The 24,259-nt window shown below is 46.2% G+C and overlaps 1 protein-coding gene across 1 annotated transcript; it reads left to right on the top strand.

The window, feature by feature from the left end:
- Positions 1–343: 343 nt before the first annotated feature.
- MRPS24 (mitochondrial ribosomal protein S24) lies at positions 344–23,126 on the top strand. Its single transcript, XM_089692410.1, has 4 exons — positions 344–474; positions 5,694–5,774; positions 13,150–13,261; positions 22,734–23,126. The coding sequence occupies exons 1-4, from the start codon at positions 436–438 to the stop codon at positions 23,015–23,017; spliced, it is 516 nt and encodes a 171-aa protein (XP_089548536.1). The 5' UTR covers positions 344–435; the 3' UTR covers positions 23,018–23,126.
- The last annotated feature ends 1,133 nt before the right edge of the window (positions 23,127–24,259 follow it).

Genomic DNA, 24,259 nt, shown 5'->3' with positions numbered 1-24,259 from the left:
GGCCCCATGATCCCCTATTGCCCGGGGGCCCCATGAGTTGTCAGTCCGCCCCTGCTGGTGACCACACTGTGCTATAAGAGGACAGGCCAGAGCCTTCCCCTCAGATCTGCCACTTATGGCAATTACACCAATCACACATGAAGTTAAAAAAAAAAAGCCCACAGACAACGCCATCCTATCTTCTATGTACATCTTACAAGTCTAAATCTTATACCTATAAAAAGCGCTTTTTGAAGCTCATTTTGGCGCCCTGCAACCTCTTCCTACTGAGCCATAAACGTCACACGATCACCCTCCCCCCGCCAGCCGCCTAAGGAGAGTCAGGAGCCTGCTTGGCTGCAGTTCGTTCATCCGTCCTGAAGATGTCACTGTTTTTCCGCTACTACAAGGTCATAGTATAATGCCGCTCATCGGGACTCGCTGGTACGCAGGAAGATGGCGGCGTCCGTTCGCAGTGCTGTGTGTCGACTGCAGGTAAAGGGGGCATGTCAGTGTTGTAGCCTGAACGAGTTTTTGTTTTCTTCATATGCTTTTGCATATTATTCAGTGTTGCAGTAGGCTTTTATATTGTTATACATTGATATTGAGGTGGGATAGAGATTTCCAAGTCATAAAGAGAACCAGTCATGGCAGCGGTTAGTTAGGGAAACCTCTCACAGAGGTATTAAAGCCACAAATGTAATATATTGCAGCTTACCAATCATTAGACGTGGTGGATGCATTTGTTTTCTTTGTTTAGGCTTTATCCTTCTGTTTTCACCTGGTGATCTGTACAGTAACACACCTCCTGTATTAATGAGGCACCGCTCTGGGTGAAGAAGCACAGCAGACAGCAGTATTGTCAGTCGGGGGAGGGTATTAGATGCACTAGCAGATTTAGATACAAGAACAAATGAAGGCCTGACTCCAGCCCGTACTTTACAGCAAACCATTTTTTTTTCTTTTAAGACAGCAGTCTCCAAACTGCATCCCTTTGCATACCATCATCCAGCCCTTCGGGCACTATTCCTCCCATTGACACCAACAATGGGACAATAATTCCTCCCACTGACACCAATGATGGGGCACTATTCCTCCCACTGACACCAATGATGGGGCACTATTCCTCCCACTGACACCAATGATGGGGCACTATTCCTCCCACTGACACCAATGATGGGGCACTATTCCTCCCACTGACACCAATGATGGGGCACTATTCCTCCCACTGACACCAATGATGGGGCACTATTCCTCCCACGTATATGAGGCACTATTCCTCCCATTGACACCAACAACGGGACAATAATTCCTCCAGCTGACACCAATGATGGGGCACTATTCCTCCCTCTGATACCAATGATGGGGAACTATTCCTCCCGCTGATACCAATGATGGGGAACTATTCCTCCCGCTGATACCAATGATGGGGCACTATTCCTCCCGCTGACACCAATGATGGGGCACTATTCCTCCCGCTGATACCAATGATGGGGCACTATTCCTCCCGCTGACACCAATGATGGGGCACTATTCCTCCCGCTGACACCAATGATGGGGCACTATTCCTCCCGCTGACACCAATGATGGGGCACAATCCCTCCCGCTGACACCAATGATGGGGCACTATTCCTCCCGCTGACACCAATGATGGGGCACAATCCCTCCCGCTGACACCAGTGATGGGGCACAATCCCTCCCGCTGACACCAGTGATGGGGCACAATCCCTCCCGCTGACACCAGTGATGGGGCACAATCCCTCCCGCTGACACCAATGATGGGGCACAATCCCTCCCGCTGACACCAGTGATGGGGCACAATCCCTCCCGCTGACACCAGTGATGGGGCACAATCCCTCCCGCTGACACCAGTGATGGGGCACAATCCCTCCCGCTGACACCAGTGATGGGGCACAATCCCTCCCGCTGACACCAGTGATGGGGCACAATCCCTCCCGCTGACACCAGTGATGGGGCACAATCCCTCCCGCTGACACCAGTGATGGGGCACAATCCCTCCCGCTGACACCAGTGATGGGGCACAATCCCTCCCGCTGACACCAGTGATGGGGCACAATCCCTCCCGCTGACACCAGTGATGGGGCACAATCCCTCCCGCTGACACCAGTGATGGGGCACAATCCCTCCCGCTGACACCAATGATGGGGCAGAATCCCTCCCGCTGACACCAATGATGGGGCAGAATCCCTCCCGCTGACACCAATGATGGGGCAGAATCCCTCCCGCTGACACCAATGATGGGGCACAATCCCTCCCGCTGACACCAATGATGGGGCAGAATCCCTCCCGCTGACACCAATGATGGGGCAGAATCCCTCCCGCTGACACCAATGATGGGGCAGAATCCCTCCCGCTGACAGCAATGATGGGGCAGAATCCCTCCCGCTGACAGCAATGATGGGGCAGAATCCCTCCCGCTGACAGCAATGATGGGGCAGAATCCCTCCCGCTGACAGCAATGATGGGGCAGAATCCCTCCCGCTGACAGCAATGATGGGGCAGAATCCCTCCCGCTGACAGCAATGATGGGGCAGAATCCCTCCCGCTGACAGCAATGATGGGGCAGAATCCCTCCCGCTGACAGCAATGATGGGGCAGAATCCCTCCCGCTGACAGCAATGATGGGGCACTATCCCTCCCGCTGACAGCAATGATGGGGCACTATCCCTCCCGCTGACAGCAATGATGGGGCACTATCCCTCCCGCTGACAGCAATGATGGGGCACTATCCCTCCCGCTGACAGCAATGATGGGGCACTATCCCTCCCGCTGACAGCAATGATGGGGCACTATCCCTCCCGCTGACACCAGCGATGGGGCACTAATATATCCTCTAATACCAACGTTGGGACATTTTCTCCCACTGATGCCGGGACATTTTGTGCTCCCACTGGAAATGGCCCTGCCCCCCTAAAGTCTGGAGCACAGTAAACTGTCCCTTTGTTTAGAAAGTTTGGAGATCTCTGTTTTAAGATAAAGGTTTTACATAAATGAATAAAAGCTGATCATTGTAAGCACCCCTATTGATGGTAAATGTTTTGTCTCCTCTCTGTAACTGATACATTCTCCCAAACAAGATATACACCGTTCAAAGTGAGTATACTTGCTGTGATCCCGTGCAAGTTCTCGCCACTATGCACACTGAAGAGGAAAAGGTCTCAACGCTATAACCGCTACATCTGCAGAACAACATGTTCTGTTGAAAAACAGGCTTAGGCAGACCATAGACGGTTCGTTTATCGGTCGATATTTCATCCAAAAGAACAATCGGCCGATTTTCGCACTGTTAGTGGACGATTTTTGCAATCATTGGTGGCAACAGAACGACCGATGTTTCGTTTTCTGGACGAAAAATTGTCCGATAAATGAACCGTCTATGGCCTGTATTACTGGCCAGATGGCCAGATGAAAATAGAAAAAAACATAAAAAAAAAAAACCTAATGCCATGACAGCTAAGAATTGGTAAGCTACAATATATTAAATGGTTGCTTTTGCATTTAATACCACTTTAAAGCAGTATTAAAGCCAAAACCAAAAATGTAATATATTGCAGCTTACTAATCTTTAAGAAAAGTCCACTCCAAACCTATTTAGACTTAAACCTGTTTCCACCCCTATTCTAAGCCCTACACTAACTCCCCTGTAAAGAAAGAATGTCTATACTTACCTAATCTAAGTGTGTTCTGGTCCAGTCACATGATCGGGTCCCAGCTACTGGCTTCAGGGGAAAGGAGAGAGCAGCGCAAAAACGACTGCAGTACCTGTGCAGTGCTGTCACCCATACTATCAGCGATCAACAAATCCCGGGTGCTAGCTCACCATGGCAACTAAAAACTGCAGCCTGGCGTCTGGGCTTTTGTCAGCCCTAGTGACCTAGCATGGAGGGGGTTGCAGCTGGACGCAACCTTTAGAGGGAGTTGCGTAACAGATGTCCAGGACGCCAGTCTTGTCATTGCGGGGCGGCCGGCAGGTGTCACTGTGCCACATGTGTGTATGAGGGAAGGTTAAAGGAGGAGAAGGGTGGGTTAGGGGAGATGTGGGGCTTTAGGGTATTAGGGAATGTGGGTCAGGGGAGGAGCGGGGCCCCTGGCTGAAAGTGTACCCTGTGCAGCTCTCGAGCCTCCAGGCTCCTCCTACAAGATCACTGGGGGAGGGTCCAGGCCAAGCTGTCTCTGGTACCTTGGGAAGTGTCCCCGAGGGCTGCAGGGGAAGGGCTGTGGCCAACTTGTGGCTGTTTGCTGTGGTCAACTAAGCCAGAATTGGGAGCAGGTACCTATCAGAACCAGGTACCACCTACCCCCCCCCCCTCCCCCCAAAAGAAAAGGTGCAAAATGTGGCAGTGGAGGGGGGGAGGAGGAGGCAGAAAAGTGGAGATTCCACTTTTGGGTGGAACTCCACTTTTAAGGTGGCTCCAGTCTGGATAAAGGAGCAATAGAGACAACCTTGGATAGCAGTACTGTCAGTTTGGGGGGAGAGGGTAGTGTTAGGCTAGCAGATTTAGAAGGACTTGACTAACAAATTAAAGCCAAACTCCAGCTAATACTTTATAATCAGTTACAGCAACATTTTTTTTTCCTTTTTGGAATAAAGATGTTACATAAATTAGTAAAAGCTGACCTTTGTAATAACCCCTGTCAATGGCAAATGGTTTGTCATGACCCTATAATAGCTGCTTTGTTTGGACAGCTTGGTCTGGAGAAGTAAGGGCAAAACGTTTTTTTGATGATAATGTAAGGGAGGGTTATGACCCCTGTCAGTTGTTTTGTCATCTATGTCCCGTTAAGAAGATTTCCCTTCACTTCCTGTCCTATAGCCAAAACAGGAAGTGAGGCAGTCCCTCCAAAATGAGGGAATCTTGGGGTGTCACTAGAATTGGAGCCCCCATTGGAAGATTTGTCCTCTATTCCTTCTCTAATGTCAACCAAAGCTTTGGGGTTTTCTTTTACTTTCCCTGCATTAAATGTTTAGATAACCTCATCCTCCCCCCCCCCCCCCCCCCACACTTTATACTTACCTGAGCCCTCACTCAATCCAGTGCTGTGCCCATATGTAGCTGCTCTCCGCACTATCACGGGCTTTGCTGAGGCACCATTGTCTCTCACTGCTGTCATTCAAGTCCTGGGATGAGGGGGCAGGACCAAGCTGCACAGTCTGTCTACGGATGCAGGTAGCGCAGCTCAGGATCAAGCCAACAGGTGTGCCAACATAGGAAGAGGCTTCCTTTGGTGGCACACTGAGAAGAGAAGGAGCCAGGAGCGCAAGCGTGGTACCAGAGAAGACCACACAATACTGCAATGTTCAGATCCATGTAAATTACCTCTCTGTACGCTGCAAATCGTATGCCAATGTGCATGAGCCCTTACATTTTAAGAAGACTACAGATTCATCTTAATTAATCCACTGTCCAAGAACCAATGAAGAGAGGCTAAGGTCTAGTCTGGAGCCCTGGAGTTTAGACTTGCCAAAAAAAAAGCAAATTTATCTTATTTCTGCCCTGATAGGTGACTGGCACGTGAGTTTTAAAAAATCATTATTTCAGTCATTTATCAGCCATTTGATTTTCCCTTAGTTGTGGTGCAGCACAAGTTCCAGCCCCTAACTGCAAAGCATCATACAACACCCTAAAACTGTAAGGTTAAAAATCTATTAGCTGTCTTAATGTCCTTACATTCAAATATTTTTTTTGTTTCAGGCTTTGCCCAAAAGACTAGATTCCATTCTTCCTAGATATTGTCAAATCCGTGCCCTTCAGACAACTTCCATATGTCTAAAGGTAAGTTGCCCATTGTAGTATTCTACTGTTTTCCATTTGAAAATCGTCCGGAGACACTACAGTATATGCTCAATTCACAAAGCTATAATTAAGGCAGAACTAAACCCTGTTATCCTTTACAGCCAAGAAAACTGCCATTTTAGGCTCTGTTTGATCTTCAATCGCCATAATGCTGCACATGTGATCAGTTATGACACCAGCCATTTGATGGTTTAACAGTTTGGTTGGGGGCACAAGGAAATGTGACAGCATTCCCAGCATGCAGGGAATGTAATTTTATTTTTTTAACAGTTAAATTGATTCTAAAGTTTGAATTTTCTTTTTCAAAAAAATAATAAACATGTTATACTTGCTGAGGTGGGGCAATGATGGTGGGGGACAGATGAGGGGACACTGATGGAGCAGGACAAATAAAGGGGCACTGTTGGCGGGGGACACTAATGACAGGAGATTGATGGGGGGGGGGGGGGTTCCTGATGAGGATTTTCTGAGTGGTCACTAGGGGACAGATGAGCGGTCACTGATGGCAGAGGACAGATAACTGAGCACGGTGGGGAAGACAGATGAGGGGTTCTGATGGTAGGGAACACTGATGGCAGGGGACAGATGAAGGGGAACTGAGGGTGGGGGACACGAATAGAAGGAGTCGGATGAGGGGGACACTGACTGGGGGTTCCTGATGAGGATTCTTTGATGAGGAGTCTCTGAACTGGGGATCACTAATGAGGGTGGTACTGATGAGGGGGTGATGACACAGGATATGATGTCAGTCTGTGCATAATAACTGATGTCAACATGCATAAAAACTGATGTGAAACTAATGTAAACATGTCTCTGCAATTGAAATCTGTGCAGTTTTTGTGCACGTATGGTGTGAACGAGCCCTCAAATGTCTGGTGTCATAACTGATTACATGTTCAGCATCATGACAGTTGAAGATAAGAGACTAAGATGGCAGCTTCCGTGGCTGAAAAGGATGGGAGGGTTAAGTTCCACTTTAACAGTTATGAGAGTTAAATCAATGAGTTTAGTTCCAGTTTACGGCTCATTCACACCGAGGTGCAGAGACGTCAGTTTTTCTGCACTCATTCTGCAAGGGCATTACAAAATCAATTGTTCTCTATGTGCCCTGTTCACACCACAACACTAGTATCATGTGCAGATTTTTCCCCTACCGTCTTTCAGGCCAGCACTCTGAGAGACCTCGGCTCCTCCCCATCTGAGGAAACACCTCCACCTACAATAAAAAAGCTCCACTCCCCTCTGACCTCAGTTCAGGTGTTTCCTCCGGTGGGGAGACACGAGGAGGCGCAGGAGGACGATAGGGGAGCCGAGGGCCGGATAGCCGGCTGTGAGGCCCGACGCAGCCGGGAGTGAAGGCCGGAGTGTCCGGCTGCATATCCTCCCAGGGCAGGCTGCCAGCAGTGAGAGTGCATCCCGGGGGACGGGACAGGGCACTTACCTGCTCTTCGCCCCCCGACCCCCTCCGGCGAGGGGGGGTGTCGGGGTGGCCGTGGTGAGGTCTGGGGAGGATCGGGGGGAGTTCCGCTCCTTCCCATGCTGGCGGTCTGAGGGCTTTGCCGGGCCGGACGTCGGGAGACGGCGGTTTCCGGCGGAAGGGGCGGGGCTTCGCCCAGGGCCGCGACTTCCGCTTCCGGTCGCGGCCTTCACACCACGGCGGCGCGAAATTCGAATATGGCGGTGCGGTGCACAGCGGTCTGGGGGACAGACCTGCACCAGGCGACCACCCTCCGGTTCGGGATGTCGGAGGCACCGGGACCAGGAGATGCCAGCACCAGCCAGTCGCAGGTAAGGTGCCTCAGTGGAGGCCTCCCCTACCTGTGGGCCCCTAGCAGAAGGTAGGGCAAGGGGTCTGCGGTTTTTCAGGCCCTTGTTGCTCTGCCGGGAAGCAGGGGGGGGGGTGTTTAGTGTCGGACTGGTTGGGCTTCCCTCCTCCCCCCTTTTCTTTTGTGTCTTGCAGGGCAAGGCCCGAGCTAAACTTAGGCACCAGGAGCCCAAGCGGAGATGCCCTTCCTGTAAGGAAGTTCTAAAAGAATCTTGGCGAAAGGTTCTTTGTGGCCCATGTATACAGGGGTTGGTGAGGGAGGAGAAGCCGGAACAGGGGGACCTAGCTAGGTCAGTGAAGGAGTTGGCTACCACCTTCGACTCCTTCAAGTCCCTCATGGAGAGGTTTGCCCTCCCATTACCTACACTTCCCCCCCCCCCCCAGGTGGCTTCGGTGAGTCGTCGGGAACCCCTTATGACTGGGGAGGAACCAGTGGGGGACTCCCAGTCTGAGGAGGAATCAGCGGGTGAGGGTCCCTCAGAGGAAGGGAGGGGCCCCTCCCGGTATAAGTTGACCCTAGAGGAGGTTGATGAGCTCCTGGGGGCTATATACGAAACCCTGGACATTAAGGAGGAGGTTAAGGCCTTATCTCTCCACGACCAAATGTATCAGGGATTGGAGGAGCACCAGCACAGAATGTTTCCTGTGCATGACATTTTGGTAGACACGATTAAGAAGGAGTGGCAAGACCCGGAAAGGAAACCGTTCTTCTCAAAAGCATTGAGGAGGAGGTTTCCGTTTTCGGAAGACCCGGAGGCGGTCTGGAACAAGAGCCCCAGGCTAGACGCGGCCTTTTCCCAAACAACCAGGAGAACTGACCTAGCGTTTGAGGACATGGGGGTCTTACCAGACTTATTGGACAGAAGGGCAGAGTCTCTCCTTAGGAAGGCCTGGGACTCGACCCTGTACAACCTGAAGCCGGCCATGGCTACGACAGTGGTGGCCAGGAACTTAGAGTATTGGCTTACGCAATTACAGGCCCATATTGTGGCAGACTCTCCCAAGGAAAAAATCTTGGCCTCTTTTGAGACCCTTTTGCAAGGAGTGGGGTATATTGCGGATGCTTCCGCAGAGTCGGTGAGATTGGGGGCCAGGTCTGCTGCCCTGACCAATTCAGCCAGAAGGGCGCTGTGGCTAAAGACATGGCAGGGGGACATCACTTCAAAAGTTAGGTTATGCGGCATCCCCCTCACAGGAGACTGTCTGTTCGGCCCGGGGTTGGAGGAATTATTGGACCGGACAGCTGATAGGAAAAAGTCCTTCCCCCTCAAGAGGAAAATGCAGGAGGGGGGGACACGGAAGGCCCGCCCGGCAAAGAGGCTGAGCCTGCGACCGCCTGGTCAGGGTAGGTCGGCGGGACAGAGAGGTAGGGGAAGAGGGGGAGCGATTTTTCGCCCTCCTGAGCAGCCCCAAAAACCAAGGTGACTTGGTTCCTCCTGTGGGGGGAAGATTGGCGGCATTCCTCCCACAGTGGGAAGCCGTGGTCACCAGCCCCTTCATTTTGGATGTCATCCGAAGGGGTTACCGGTTGGAATTTCTGAGACCGCCACCCGAGACTTTTTTGGTGACGACCCGTCCAAGGGATCCGACGAAGGACGCGGCTCTGGTGGGCGCTTTGGAGATTCTGGAGTCCCAGGGGGTCATCTCCAGGGTTCCGGTAGCGGAGCGAGGGAAGGGAGTTTATTCCCATGTGTTTGTGGTTCAAAAGCCGTCTGGGGCGTTCAGACTGATTTTGAACCTGAAACCCTTGAACAAGTCGGTGCGTTACCGGAGGTTCCGCATGGATTCCATTTTTACGATCAGGTCCCTAATCCCACCAGGTGCATTCATGGCATCCATAGACTTGAAGGACGCCTACCTGCACGTGCCCGTGGCGGAAGCCTCTCAGAGGTTCCTCAGGTTGGCAGTGGGGGGGGAGGAAGGGGTTCGACACTGGCAGTTCAGGGCTCTTCCATTCGGCCTTTCCTCCTCGCCAAGAGTATTCACCAAGGTTCTGTCGGAGGCACTGATTTCTATCCGCTTGAGGGGGATTTCAGTGGTGGCCTATCTGGACGATTTGCTGCTCTTCGCGGATTCAGAGGCTCACTTACGGCAAGACCTGGTTATAGTGAGGAACCATCTGGAAAGCTTGGGGTGGATTTTGAATCTGGAGAAGTCCTGCCTGGTGCCTTCTCAGAAGGTGATTTACTTGGGCTACACTCTAGACTCGGTAGACCAAAAGACCAGCCTGACTTTGGAAAAAGTCACCAAGTTGGAGGCCGGAGTCAGATTACTGCAGGGGAGCAGGTCAATGTCCATAAGACAGGCCATGTCGGTACTTGGATTGCTGACAGCGTCCATTCCGGCAGTTCAGTGGGCAGGTCTGCATATGCGTCCCCTCCAGTTGTGGATCCTGAGGGTTTGGGACAGGAAGGGTCACTCCCTAGAACGCAGGGTCTTGGTGCCCCCCAGTGTGAGAAGGTCTCTATGGTGGTGGAGGAGATCGTCCAGCATAACTCAGGGGCTGTTGTGGTGCTTTCCGATTTCCGCGGAGGTCACTACGGATGCCAGCGCCAGGGGCTGGGGAGCCCACCTGGGAAATTTGGTGACTCAGGGGGAATGGTCCTTAGGGCAGAAGGACAAATCCTCGAATTGGAAGGAATTGAGAGCAGTGTGGGAGGCTCTGCACTCCTTCCAGGCGGAGGTCACTGGCCAGCACGTGCGTGTCCTGACGGACAATGCCACGGCAGTGGCTTATATAAACAGGCAGGGAGGGACGCGGAGCAAGGCCCTCGGGGCCTTAGCGGCGACACTGTTGTCCTGGGCAGAGCTGAATTTGGCGTCCCTGTCTGCGATACACTTAAAGGGGGAGCTGAACCAGAAGGCAGACTTCCTGAGCAGGACTCGGCTCAGGGAGTCGGAATGGGCCTTGAACCCCGATGTCTTTCAGGAGATTGTGCGAAGGTGGGGATCCCCGGATGTGGACCTTTTTGCCTCCGGAAGGAACAACAAGGTCCCAAATTTCTTCTCTCTATCCCGCTGGGACGGGTCCAGAGCGGTGGACGCATTAGGTCAGAGGTGGGACTACCGGCTTTGTTACGCCTTTCCCCCGGTTCCTTTGCTCCCCCTGGTCCTGAGGAAATTCAGGACAGAGGGGACCTCGTTAATCCTGATAGCTCCCTTCTGGCCGCGGCGGGCGTGGTTTGCGACCCTGAAGAGTTTGGCCTCTCGTCCACCCTGGGAGCTGCCTCCAAGAGTGGATTTGTTAACACAGGGGCCGGTTCTTTGCCCCAGCGTAGGAAGATTGCGGTTAACGGCCTGGTTTCTGAGCAGCAGCTCCTCTTAGAAAAGGGGTTCTCGCCTAAGGTGGTGGCGACATTACTGGCCAGTAGGAAGGAGGAGACCCAGGCCATTTATGGTAGGGTCTGGGGTTGCTTTACAGCCTGGTGTGACCGGACAGCTGTGGCAACCCATAGTTTGGTTTCTGTGTTGGAATTCCTGCAGGCGGGAGCGGACAAGGGATTGTCTGTCAGCACGCTCAAGGGCCAGGTCTCGGCCCTCAGTGTGTTCTTGGAGACGCCCCTGGCCAGGGAGGCGTTGGTGAGTAGGTTTTTCAAAGCTCTGGTGAGGCAGAGGCCTCCGAGGTCCAGACCATTTCCAGTGTGGGATTTGGCCAAGGTGCTCGGGGGGATGACTAGGGCTCCGTTCGAGCCCTTGGAGTCCTGTCCGATAGGTGAGCTCACCATTAAGACTGCTTTTCTGGTGGCGATTACCACGGCGAGGAGGGTGTGTGAGATGGAGGCCCTCTCGATCAGAACACCCTATCTCCGTATTTTTTCAGACAGGATCGTTTTCAGACCAGACCCGTCCTTCATTCCGAAGGTAGCTCGGAGTTTCCAGAGGGAACAGGACATTGTCCTTCCCTCATTTTTTCCTAACCCGGTGGGGGTAGATCAGGAGAGGTATCATTGTTTAGATGTCAGAAGGTGCGTTCTCCAGTATCTAGAGAAATCTAGGGAGTTCAGAAGCACCGAATCCCTTTTTGTTTTTTTCAAGGGGGCTAGAAGAGGCAAGAAGGCGTCTAGAAGGACGCTGGCCAGCTGGCTGCGGCTGGCGATTACAGGAGCATATCAGGCAGAAGGCCTGGAGGTCCCGGAGGGTATCAAGGCACATTCCACCCGAGCTGTGGCGGCTACCCAGGCAGAGTTAGCAGGGGTTTCCCCAGGGCAGATTTGCAGAGCGGCAACATGGTCCAGCTATGACACATTTGCCAAGCATTACAGACTGGACCTGGTCTCGGTGCAGGAGCAGGACTTTGGTCGTAAGGTCTTACAAGCAGTTAGCCCGCCCGAAGGGTGAGTACTCGCTTATCCTCTCAGAGTGCTGGCCTGAAAGACGGTAGGGGAAAAACCAAGTTACACTTACGGTAACGTCTTTTCCAGGAGTCTTTCAGGCCAGCACCGGTTTCCCACCCACTGTTGATATTGGTTATGTGAAGATGGCTTATTGTGATTATGTTGTCTCGCATTGTGTCTCCCCAGATGACCGGAGGATGCTTGGAGAACTGAGGTCAGAGGGGAGTGGAGCTTTTTTATTGTAGGTGGAGGTGTTTCCTCAGATGGGGAGGAGCCGAGGTCTCTCAGAGTGCTGGCCTGAAAGACTCCTGGAAAAGACGTTACCGTAAGTGTAACTTGGTTTTTTTCTGCATAGGAGTCTGCAACGTGTATAACGCCCCTTTCACACGTGATGGACTCATCAGCGGATCCACTTACTCAGCGGGGAATCTCTCCACTTATCCCCACGGAGCAAGCAGATGACAGGTCCGTGTCTGCTACACTGCTGCAGAGCGGACACAGATAGAGCCCGCTGTCCTCTATATGCGGTCAGATGTGCCGCCTGTCCATTTCCATCTGACTTCCATCCTATCAAACTGACAAACTGAAGGGGAATGGACCCCCATCTGTTTATACTTACCTGCTGTGTGCAATGCAATTGCACAGAGCCACCCTGAAACCTCCTTTTTTGGGGTCCCAACTGATGCTCTTTGGTCCCCACTCTCCTGAGCCAGACTTACTGGGGTTTATTTACTAAAGATGGAGAGTCCAAAATCAGACTCCCTTCTGCATAGAAACCAATCAGCTTCTAACCTCAGCTTGTTCAATGAAGCTTTGGCAATGAAACCTGGAAGCTGATTGGTTTCTATGCAGAAGGGAGTCTGATTTTGCACTCTCCAGCTTTAGTAAATAAACCCCAGTGTGTCCAACAGACAGTGGATGGATTTTTACCTTAATGCAGAGAATGCATATTGTAAAAAAAAATTATTTTTATAATCGATTGAGATAAGCTAGTTTATGCTTGAGGTTGAAATTAACTAAAATTATATGAATTTTGTTGGGGGGGCTTTATTGAATATTCCTCCTTGGAGCACAGAAGATTCTACAAAATTGCAGGTCCGCTTTGACCTCTGTGAAGACTGGTTTGAAAGACTGCTATTTATTCCAAGTGCACAGCTGATTGTATATATGTTAATGTATTCACATCTTGCCCTAGAACCAGGCAGCACGTGTGCGTGTGAGTAAAGGTGATAAGCCTGTGACCTATGAGAAAGCCAACGCTCCACACTCTATTGCCCATAGGAAAGGATGGCTGTCTCAACACACAAGTGAGAGCTGTTTAACTGTTATTTATTCATTACAAATCTGAACTCTGCTTTTTCTTTGCGTATTTTAGCATGTTGCCGAGATTTAACTACTTGATATAGCATGATAGCTAAAATTTGCTTAAAATGTAAATATAATTTAAAATTTCTCAAGGTTTTTTTTTCTTTTGTAAGTGACCCTGTCACTACAGTGTCAAAACAGCAAAATGACACACTTTTCCGCTGGCATGTGTCTTGAGATGCTGTAAATCTGCTCCCCAGCCTCTGCAGGTAATTGTACCTGTCAGATGTCCTATAGCGACATACTATCCGGGGGGAGCAACCACTGTGTATGGTGTGGGTAGCCGGTGTTCACACATTCACACTATTAGATGTTTGCAGCAGCCATGGCACTGCCGCCAGATGGTAAGTGTAGTACTCCTTCCTTTTACAGGTATGTCTGATTTGACCCTTTAGTGACATGGCCACTTTAAGATCTGTATTTTACATTTAAATTTATGAAAGTTGGTGTTAAAGATGAAATTTTATAAGAAAAATAAGTAGGCTTCCATTGCTGACCTCCTTCTGAAAATGCCTAGCTATTATGCTTTTTAGGTGCCTTAATGCTTTCAGTTGCTAACTGCAAACAAATGTGCAGTACAGCACAGATAGCTCAGCTTTTACTGGCTGCATGCTTGTTCTGGTCAGAGCTTCTGCAAGTGCTGAAGGTAGACAGTCAGTCAACTAAACATTTCAGAAAGAATTTGGTGATGACAGCAAACATATTTGTCTTGGTATAGGTTAATTACCAGGCATGGATGGTTCACAGAATACTAAGCATTTTGTGACTGGGCAAGGGGAGAAGGGGGTAGCCAAACACTGCAAATTCCATGTATGAGAGTTGCAGCAAGCTGAAGTATTCTAGAGTTCTATTATGCTGCCTGAATGAAGGTGTAAGTAAAGAAATCAAAGCGAAGCAGCATGCACCGCCTGCGTTTTTACACTCTAGATTTAAAATTAAGAAGCCACACATGGCGTCAGTCAGCTGTGCTGGAGTGGTCATGTGCAAACAAGGAACATGTTTGTAGGAGAGAGCAGAGTGACAGAGATGAGCACATCAGTGTGCTGCTTCTCTTTTCACTGTCAAGTAAGTGTTAATGAACTGCAGAAGAAAAAAATCAGATCTCCTTCCCTGCCATAGAGCTCTACTATGTGGCTTGGGACTTAGGATTTGATGGACACAGATCCAAATCCTTTGTCAGGAACAATGTCTACCATATACAGTGTCTCACAGAAGTGAGTACACCCCTCACATTTTTTGTAAATATTTTATTCTATCTTTTCATGTGATAACACTGAAGAAATTACACTTTGCTACAATGTAAAGTAGTGAGTGTACAGCTTGTATAACAGTAAATGTGCTGTCCCCTCAAAATAACTCAACACACAGCCATTAATGTCTAAACCGCTGGCAACAAAAGTGAGTACACCCCTAAGTGAAAATGTCCAGATTGGGCCCAAAGTGTCAATATTTTGTGATGCCACCATTATTTTCCAGCACTACCTTAACCCTCTTGGGCATGGAGTTCACCAGAGCTTCAACAGGTTGCCACTGGAGTCCTCTTCCACTCCTCCATGATGACATCACGGGTTGGTGGATGTTAGAGACCTTGCGCTCCTCCACCTTCCATTTGCGGATGCCTCACAGATGCTCAATAGGGTTTAGGTCTAGAGATATGCTTGGCCAGTCCATCACCTTTACCCTCAGCTTCTTTAGCAAGGCAGTGGTCATCTTGGAGGTGTGCTTGGGGTCGTTATGTTGGAATACTGCCCTGCGATCCAGTCTCCGAAGGGAGGGGATCGTGCTCTGCTTCAGTATGTCACAGTACATGTTGGGATTCATGGTTCCCTCAATGAACTGTAGCTCCTCAGTGCCGGCAGCACTCATGCAGCCCCAGACCATGACACTCCAACCACCATGCTTGACTGTAGGCAAGACACACTTATCTTTGTACTCCTCACCTGGTTGCTGCCACACACACTTGACACCATCTGAACCAAATAAGTTTATCTTGGTCTCATCAGACCACAGGACATGGTTCCAGTAATCCATGTCGTTAGTCTGCTTGTCTTCAGCAAACTGTTTGCGGGCTTTCTTGTACATCATCTTTAGAAGAGGCTTCCTTCTGGGATGACAGCCATGCAGACCAATTTGATGCAGTGTGCGGAATATATGAGCACTGACAAGCTGATCCCACACCCCTTCAACCTCTGCAGCAATGCTGGCAGCACTCATACTTCTATTTCCCAAAGACAACCTCTGGATACGATGCTGAGCACGTGCACTCAACTTCTTTGGTCGACCATGGCGAGGTCTGTTCTGAATGGAATCTGTCCTGTTAAACCCCTGTATGGTCTTGGTCACTGTGCTGAAGCTCAGTTTCAGGGTCTTGGCAATCTACTTATAGCCTAGGCCACCTTCTATGTATAGAGAAAAATTCTTTTTTTCATATCCTCAGAGAGTTCTTTGCCATGAGGTGCCATGTTGAACTTCCAGTGACCAGTATGAGAGAGTGACAGTGATAACACCAAATTGAACACACCTGTTCTCCATTCACACCTGACAGCTTTTGTGCCTAAAATTTAACTTAAGTGTATTTTTTCACTGAAATTTTGCGTTTGTGATAATATCGTGTGACATATAATATTAGACCTTTGTGATAATATCGTGTGACATAAAAAATTGGAACTACCGCTATTTTATTCTCTAGGATCTCTGATTTCAGAAAATACACAATGTTTGGGGGGTTTTGTGTCATCTTCAGGCCTTAAATTATTTTTTTAAATGTATGCAAAAACAGCTCTGGCAGCGAAAGGGATAATGGATAAGCCCGACACTCCCATTTCCTGACAAGCACCCAATCGGTGCTCTTTACATTGCAAGGTCTTTCCCCTCCCTGCTAGTCACCGAGTGCAGCGCTGGAGACAGGCAGGGAGGGGAGGAGGAGATAAACAGCGCAACGTTAAAAACATTAAATGTTTAAGTCGCCATAAAGCCCCTTTTTGTTTTTAACGTTCCAGATGTTACTTAAAGCAGATTTACATACGGTTTTGGTTAAAAATAAAAATTCTGTCAGGACAAGTAGATTGTCATGAGGGACAAGTAGATTGGGGCACTGATTTAGTCCCTGGACGAGTAGTTTTTAAAAGATTTTCACTGTAAACACACAAACAGTAAATGCATTTGCTGTCATTGATGTATACATTTGCATGTGTAAAACAGGAAAGTGAAAAATTAACTACTTGCCCTCCTGAGGATTTACCCCCCTTAATGACCAGGCCATTTTTTGCTACTCGGCGCTGCACTAATTCAACTGATAATTGTGCGGTCATGCAATGCTGTACCCAAACGAAATGTATGTCCTTTTTTTCACACAAATAGAGCTTTCTTCCGGTGGTATTTGATCGCCTGTGCGCTTTTTATTTTTCATGCTATAAACAAAAAAAGACCAAAAATTTTGAAGAAAAACAATATTTTTTACTTTCAGCTATAAACTCAAAGTTAGTTATAAATTTAGGCCAAAATGTATTCTGCTACATGTTTTTGGTAAAAAAAATCCCAATAAGTGTATATTGATTGCTTTGTGTGAAAGTTATAGCGTCTACAAACTATACTATGGATACTGCTATTTACGCCATTTTTTTGCTATACAGCGCTGCGCTAGTTTAATGGACAATTGTGCAGTCATGCAATACGGTACATAAATGAAATTTTATGTCCTTTTTTTTTTCACATAAATAGAGCTTTCTTTTGGTGGTATTTGATCACCTGTGCACTTTTTATTTTTGGCGCTATAAACAAAAACATTTTTGAAGAAAAAACTATTTTTTTTTAAAAAAAACAATATTTTCTCATTTTGGTCATAAAAAATATCCAAAAAAACTAAACTTTCATCATAAATTTAGGCCAAAAAGTATTCTGCTACATGTTTTTGGTTAAAAAAAAAAAAATCCCAGTAAGTGTATATTGATTGCTTTGTGTGAAAGTTATAGCGTCTACAAACTATGGTATAGATAATGGAATTTACACAGCTTTTACTTTCTGACTGCCCATCACATTTCTTGAGGTGCTAAAATACCAGGATAGTACAAACACCCTCAAATGACCCCTTTTTGGAAAGTAGACACCCTAAACTATCTGCTGAGAGGCATATTGAGTCAATGTAAGATTTATTTTTTTTCCACAAGTTTCTGGAAAATGACAAAAACATTTTTTTTTTTTACACAAAGTTGTCATTTAAATGATGTATTTCTCGCACAAGCCATGGGTATATGTGGAATTACACCCCAAAATACATTCTTCTACTTCTACCGAGTATGGGCATACCACATGTGAGACTTTTTGGGAGCCTAGTCACATACAGGAGCCTGAAATCCAATGACCACTTTGAAAGCCTGAAGGTGCGTAACTTCCTCATTTCACTTTTCTCAATACCTATCACAGTTTTGAATGCCCTGACATGCCAGAATAGCACCAAACCCCCCCAAATGACCGCTTTCTGGAAAGTAGACACCCCAAGGAATTTAAAAAGAGGCATGGTGAGTATTTTGCAGATCTAATTTTTTCTCACAAGGTTTTGAAGTATAAAAAAAAATAGAAAAAAATGTTGTTTTTTTTTTGTTTTTTTTTCATTTTCCAAAAACTTGTGGAAACAAATGAGATCTGCAAAATACTTACCATGCTTCTTATAAAATTCCTTGGGATGTCTACTTTCCAAAAAGGGGTCATGGGGGGGGGGGTGTTAGTGCTATCCTGGCATTTTAGGGCCTCCAAAACTGTGATAGGTAGTCTGGAAGTGTAATGAGGAAATAAAGTCCTTTTAAAAGCCTGAAGGTGCTTATTGGATTTTGGGGTCCTGTGCTTGGCTAGACTGCCAAAACGTCTCACATGTGGTACCCCCATACTTGGGAGAAGTAGCAGAATGTATTTTGGGGAGTAATTCCACATATACCCATGGCATGTATGAGCAGTAAATCATTTAAGTGACAATTTTGTGTAGTAAAATAAAAAATATTTTTTTTTTGTCATTTTCCAAAAACTTGTGGTAAAAAAATAAATTCTTCTATTGATTCCACATGCCTCTCAGCAAATAGTTTGGGGTGTCTACATTTCAAAAAGGGGTCGTTTTGGGGGGTGGGGGCATTCTATGCCCAGCATTAGAAGTTTATGCCACACATCACTCACTCTTCTAACCACCTGAAGACCAAGCCTTTTCTGACACTTTTTTGTTCACATGAAAAAAATCTGTGTTTTTTGCTCGGAAATTAATTTAAACCCCCAAACATTATATATTTTTTTTAAAGCAGACACCCTAGTGAATAAAATGGTGGGTACTACAATGTTTTATGGCACATAATACTTGCGCAGTGATTTTTCAAAAGCAATTTTTAAAAAAAAAATACTTTTTTTTTTACTTTTAATGCACAAAAACACAATACTGTACTAATGGCACTGGGGAGGAAGGAGTTAACTTTTTTAGGCAATGAAAGAGTTAACTGTGTGAGGGGAGTGTTTTTCTAGGGGGCGGGGGTGTGTGCTTCACAGGAACACGCTGATCCCAAGAGATAAACTCTGCTCTCAGGATCAGCGTGTTAGGAGCTGACAGGGAGCAGAGCTGCATTGTAAACAATGCAACTGTGCTCTGTGTCACTGTTTGCTGGGATCCGGCGGGTAATGACGGCCCAGGACCCAGTGATTGACACCCACTGCCGCAAGCGGCAGGACGGGTAGGGCGGGCGCGCGCCTCATGTGCACCCCCTACCTGTTTTGCAAAATGATATTTTAAAATGTGATTTTGCCCAGCGGTGCCACCTTGTGGCCGTTTTTTCTACAGTGGCTGGACAGCAAGCAGTTAAAGTGGTTAATAATAAAAAAAAAATAAAAAATTCTTCAAAACAGAATATATTCCATTCCAACTCCAGGGAAAAAACATATATAATACAACAAGATTCTTTTTAAAGGATTAAAGGGTTAGTTCACCCTCACCAAAAAAACTGTTTATGCAGGTAATGGGCGCCTAAAGATAAAAACAAGCTGTACAGCTCTGACTAAAATTGAGTAATGCCCTTGCTATAAGTCTAGGCCATGTAGGTACCTCATGAAGGCTGACTGAAAAACTCCCAGAAATGGTGCCCCCCTCTTCTGTCTTGTTGCTAGGACACTTACAGCCATTACTGTTCACTCCATCATAACAGGAGCAGATCCTTAACTGCCACATGTGTAGTATCTCTTCTGCTGCTACAGCGCTGCAGTCAGAATAAGAAAGAGAGCTTGCACCTGTGATGAGGGTGAGCAGTAACAGCTGGGAGCATCTTAGCAACATCCTAGCAACGAGGCTTCGGAAGGTGCATAAATGGCATACACACATAACAAGGGCATTATTCAACTTTGGGCAAAGCTGCACAGTTTGATTTTATCTACAGGTGCTTCTTACCTGCATAGGCAGTTTTCTGGTAAAAGTGAACTATTCAATGCACTTTAAAACAATGTACACTTATCCTTAATGCCCCATATGCCCTGGCCTAACTAATCCCACCCTCCCTGCTCCATAAATGCATACTTACAGAGCTCTAAAGGACTTGGCTTCTTCAGATTGTTTACATCTAGCATCAAGAGTCCTCTCTGTCCTGGCCACACCTGCACATTACATCTCCAAAGCCTTCTTTAGGGCTCATTTACCTTTTGTTTTCTGAGGCTGGAGATGAAGGAAGACAACCCCTATAGGAGTCTACAAGGCTGTAATGCGCAATCTGCCATGCAGTTTCAAACGCTTTTGCCTCGAATTCCTTTGCCGTGTACCAAAACGAACAAGTTTTTTGAAACTTGACACATTTTTAAGGGTGGGCTTGAGGTAGGGCATTGTTTTTTAAAGAAACTTATAAGAAACATACTTGTGGATGTCTTTTTGATCTTGTTATAATAGAACTAGTTGCCTGGGTGTCGTACTTGTCCTTTTAGTTTCGATACCTTCTGAGTAACTGTCTAAGAGCAAGTAAACAGCAAGAGAAGTAAGATTATATAATCTGCATACTTGTTCTGGGTCAATGACTCTGAATATACTAAAGCCAACAGACTTGAAGTTAGGCTTTAGAAAGTGGTCAACGATGGCCAGCTACTTATTCCTTTAATGACAAATTTACTTTAAACTTGGGATAGTCACCACAAAACCAACCTGTTTGTTTGAATTTGGAAAAGTACAGAAATGTTTATGTTCATAATTAGTAGGTAGAATGTTGGTACGTTTATCTGCTTTTATCGCAGGCAATAAAAAAAAAAAAAGAGGTAAATGTGGCATTTAAAATGTTTGTGCTTTCAATAAAAAAAGCAAACTGAAGCGTTCAAAATGTGCATGCAAATGCAGAGATGTATAAAATCTGGGCAAAAGGAAGGTTCAGATGGTTACAGACAGCAAGTCCTTTAAATGACGGCTGGAATCTAGCAGCATTATCTGTCTTGTTTTTAAATAAGACCCATGGCAGCTGATTTCCAGCACGTCTGTTATCCAATTAAATCTGTGTGGTTTGTGGATACATCATTTCACCCTGCCTTCTTTTTTTTTTTTTTTTTTTTTTTTTTCACTGCTGCAGTAAAATGCGTCATCTACAGAACAGTGAACACCTGAATAGAACAGTGACATCTTCTGGTTGTACTATAAATGTTACTCTTGTCCAGTAACCCCTAAATATAGGTATTTCTCTTTCCTACAAGAAAACTTATTCCTGCGCCAAAACTTTCCAAATAACACTCTAAAAATGCTGCTGTGCCAATCGTGAAAACACAAACAATATAAATATAAATAAACAGCGCAAATTTAGATGATTAATCAATATAATAAATCATATAAAATAGGTGCATAAATTATTCGTGTTTGCCCTTAATCTTAAACAAAAACACCCAAAAGTCCATGTGCTGAAAACATAATTAAATTGTTGAAATAAAAGTGCAAACTTCTTTTCTTCAAAAAATACTTTCACCTTCCACCCGTGCACAAACCAACATCGAATACACTCACCAGAACTTGGTGAGTAAAAGACCTTTAAGGAATTTTTAGGGATCCTAAACCCTCTTTGGTGCCACGCTAGGGAAAATCTTCACCCTCCGAATAGACTCCACCATCCAACCAAAAGAAAAAAACTCACATAGCATAATATTGTCACACAATAGTAACTTTTTCCAAATGGAGATTAAGGCCACTCACATGTTAAACACTTGCTAAAGGCATGTTTATTATGTATAAAAGGCTTCAGTTCCAGCAGATATACAAACTTTTCCTTCCAGGACTCTCACATCCACAGTGGAACAAAGACAGGACTCCTCTTAGACCAAACAGTGAACCAAGATGGCCGCTGGAACGCACCGCTCGGCGTGCGTTCCACTCACCGGAAATGACGTCAGGCGCATGGAGTGTGGACCGGAAATGCGTCAACGCGTTTCGCCCCTCCCATAGGGCGTTATCAAGACGTCTTGATAACGCCCTATGGGAGGGGCGAAACGCGTTGACGCATTTCCGGTCCACACTCCATGCGCCTGACGTCATTTCCGGTGAGTGGAACGCACGCCGAGCGGTGCGTTCCAGCGGCCATCTTGGTTCACTGTTTGGTCTAAGAGGAGTCCTGTCTTTGTTCCACTGTGGATGTGAGAGTCCTGGAAGGAAAAGTTTGTATATCTGCTGGAACTGAAGCCTTTTATACATAATAAACATGCCTTTAGCAAGTGTTTAACATGTGAGTGGCCTTAATCTCCATTTGGAAAAAGTTACTATTGTGTGACAATATTATGCTATGTGAGTTTTTTTCTTTTGGTTGGATGGTGGAGTCTATTCGGAGGGTGAAGATTTTCCCTAGCGTGGCACCAAAGAGGGTTTAGGATCCCTAAAAATTCCTTAAAGGTCTTTTACTCACCAAGTTCTGGTGAGTGTATTCGATGTTGGTTTGTGCACGGGTGGAAGGTGAAAGTATTTTTTGAAGAAAAGAAGTTTGCACTTTTATTTCAACAATTTAATTATGTTTTCAGCACATGGACTTTTGGGTGTTTTTTTTTTTTTAAGATTAAGGGCAAACACGAATAATTTATGCATCTATTTTATATGATTTATTATATTGATTAATCATCTAAATTTGCGCTGTTTATTTATATTTATATTTCTCTTTCCTGACCACATGCATTTTTTATAAGAATGAACATGTTAAGGAGTTTAAGATCTTCTATATGAATAATTTAACACTTAAACTATTTTACCTTTCTTACATAAAGAAGCTGTTCAGTAGGTGAACTGTCCTGCACAAAGTAAACATGTTACTTCCTATTTGTAGCACTTGTTTCCACTTCTACAGAAAAATGTAGCTTGCTGAATAGAAATGTTTGGCAGTTACTGTGAAATCTCCTGTATATGGTTAAATATTTTTTTTATTGATTTTTCTTTTTTTTTACATTTAGGTAACTTGGATGGTGAAGAGGATGCTGCAGAGCGTACTATAGAAGATGTCTACATTCGAAAATTTATGTATGGTACATTCCATGGTCTCCTGGCTAATGAGATATTGATCAAGAGACGAGCCAATCTAATAGTAATATGTGCTGTCACCTTGCGAAGGTTTGCTCCCCACAAGCTCTATTTTCTAACTGGCTACACTGAGACATTGCTGTCTTACTTGTACAAATGTCCAGTGAGGCTTGAACTACAGACTGTAAACGAGAAAGTCTTTTACAAGTGGTTGTAATTCCACCCATAAGAGCTCCTTTTTCTTGTCTGTGAGTGATCAGAAATTATGGGTGATCATTTATCCAAAATCTACAAAATGTGTGTAAATAAACTATTGTTTTTTTGTAGCCTTGTGTGTGTGAGTTTTATGTTGATTGAGTAAACTAAATTTGGTATCTTTTAGCTAATATCTAGCCTAAAATAAACCATCCTATTCTTTACAGCCAAGAAAGCTTCCATCTTAGCCTCTGTTTGATCTGCAGTTGCCGTGATGCTGCACGTTATCAGTTAGGACGCCAGTCATTTGATGATTTGAAAATTTGGTTGAGAGCACAGCTACTTGTGACACAATTGTCCATCGCAGCATGCCTTGACTATGATTCAAGTTTCTTCCATCTGCTCAGTCTCATGTGGATGACCATGTGTTACATCACACCACTGGTCATGCACTTTAACGCCACTTCTGCCTAAAGCCCCTATAAGGCACTCGTGCTTCTTCCCATCCTTTCTCCACGATGATTCGTTGCAGGAAAATATGGAGCTGGGTCACCATTGCTTCTGGACAGGCTTACCCTGTCTCCCACAGTATACTCTGAGTACCCCATAGGGGAATACCCTCAGTTGTAGTGATGGCAGAGACCAGGGGAAAGGGAGCCAATTCTAAACAGGTGAACATTCGCTCTGCTGAAGACAGATGTGGTAGCTGTATCAATTTTCTTTTACAGTGCCTTGAATTAGCATTCATACCCCTTGATATTTTCCACATTTTGTCATGTTACAACCAAAAACGTAAATGGATTTTTTGGGGATTTTATGTGATAAACCAACACAAAGTGGCACACCATTGTGAAGTGGAAGGAAAATGATAAATGGTTTTCAAAATTTTTTTTCATTTGTATTCAGCCCTCTTTACTTTGATACCCTTAACTAAAATCTAGTGGAACCAATTGCCTTCAGAAGTCACCTAATTAGTAAATCGGGTCCACCTGTGTGTAATTTCATCTCAGTATAAATACAGCTGTTCTGTGAAGCTTTTACAGGTTTGTTAGAGAACATCAGTGAACAAACAGTATCATGAAGGCCAAGGAACACACCAGACAAGTCAGGGATAAAGTTTGGAGAAGTTTAAAGCAGGGTTAGGTTACAAAAACAAATATCCCAAGCTTTGAACATCTCGTGAAGCACTGGTCAATCCATCATCCGAAAATGGAAAGAGTATGGCACAACTGCAAACCTACCAAGACATTGCCATCCACCTAAA

This window comes from Staurois parvus, unplaced genomic scaffold, assembly GCF_062004578.1.
Source record: "Staurois parvus isolate SC_StPar_1 unplaced genomic scaffold, SC_StPar_1.0 ptg000586l, whole genome shotgun sequence".
In the NCBI taxonomy this organism is placed as follows: Eukaryota; Metazoa; Chordata; class Amphibia; order Anura; family Ranidae; genus Staurois; species Staurois parvus.
This window is presented reverse-complemented; position numbering and strand designations above follow the sequence as displayed.

What these genes read in the sequence shown, in the direction of transcription:
- MRPS24 (XM_089692410.1), top strand. Translation starts at nt 436, where the DNA reads ATGGCGGCGTCCGTTCGCAGTGCTGTGTGTCGACTGCAG. An exon ending in GTGCTGTGTGTCGACTGCAG is followed by an intron (nt 475 to 5,693) that starts GTAAAGGGGGCA and finishes TTTTTGTTTCAG; the next exon opens with GCTTTGCCCAAAAGACTAGA. An exon ending in ATGGCTGTCTCAACACACAA is followed by an intron (nt 13,262 to 22,733) that starts GTGAGAGCTGTT and finishes TTTTACATTTAG; the next exon opens with GTAACTTGGATGGTGAAGAG.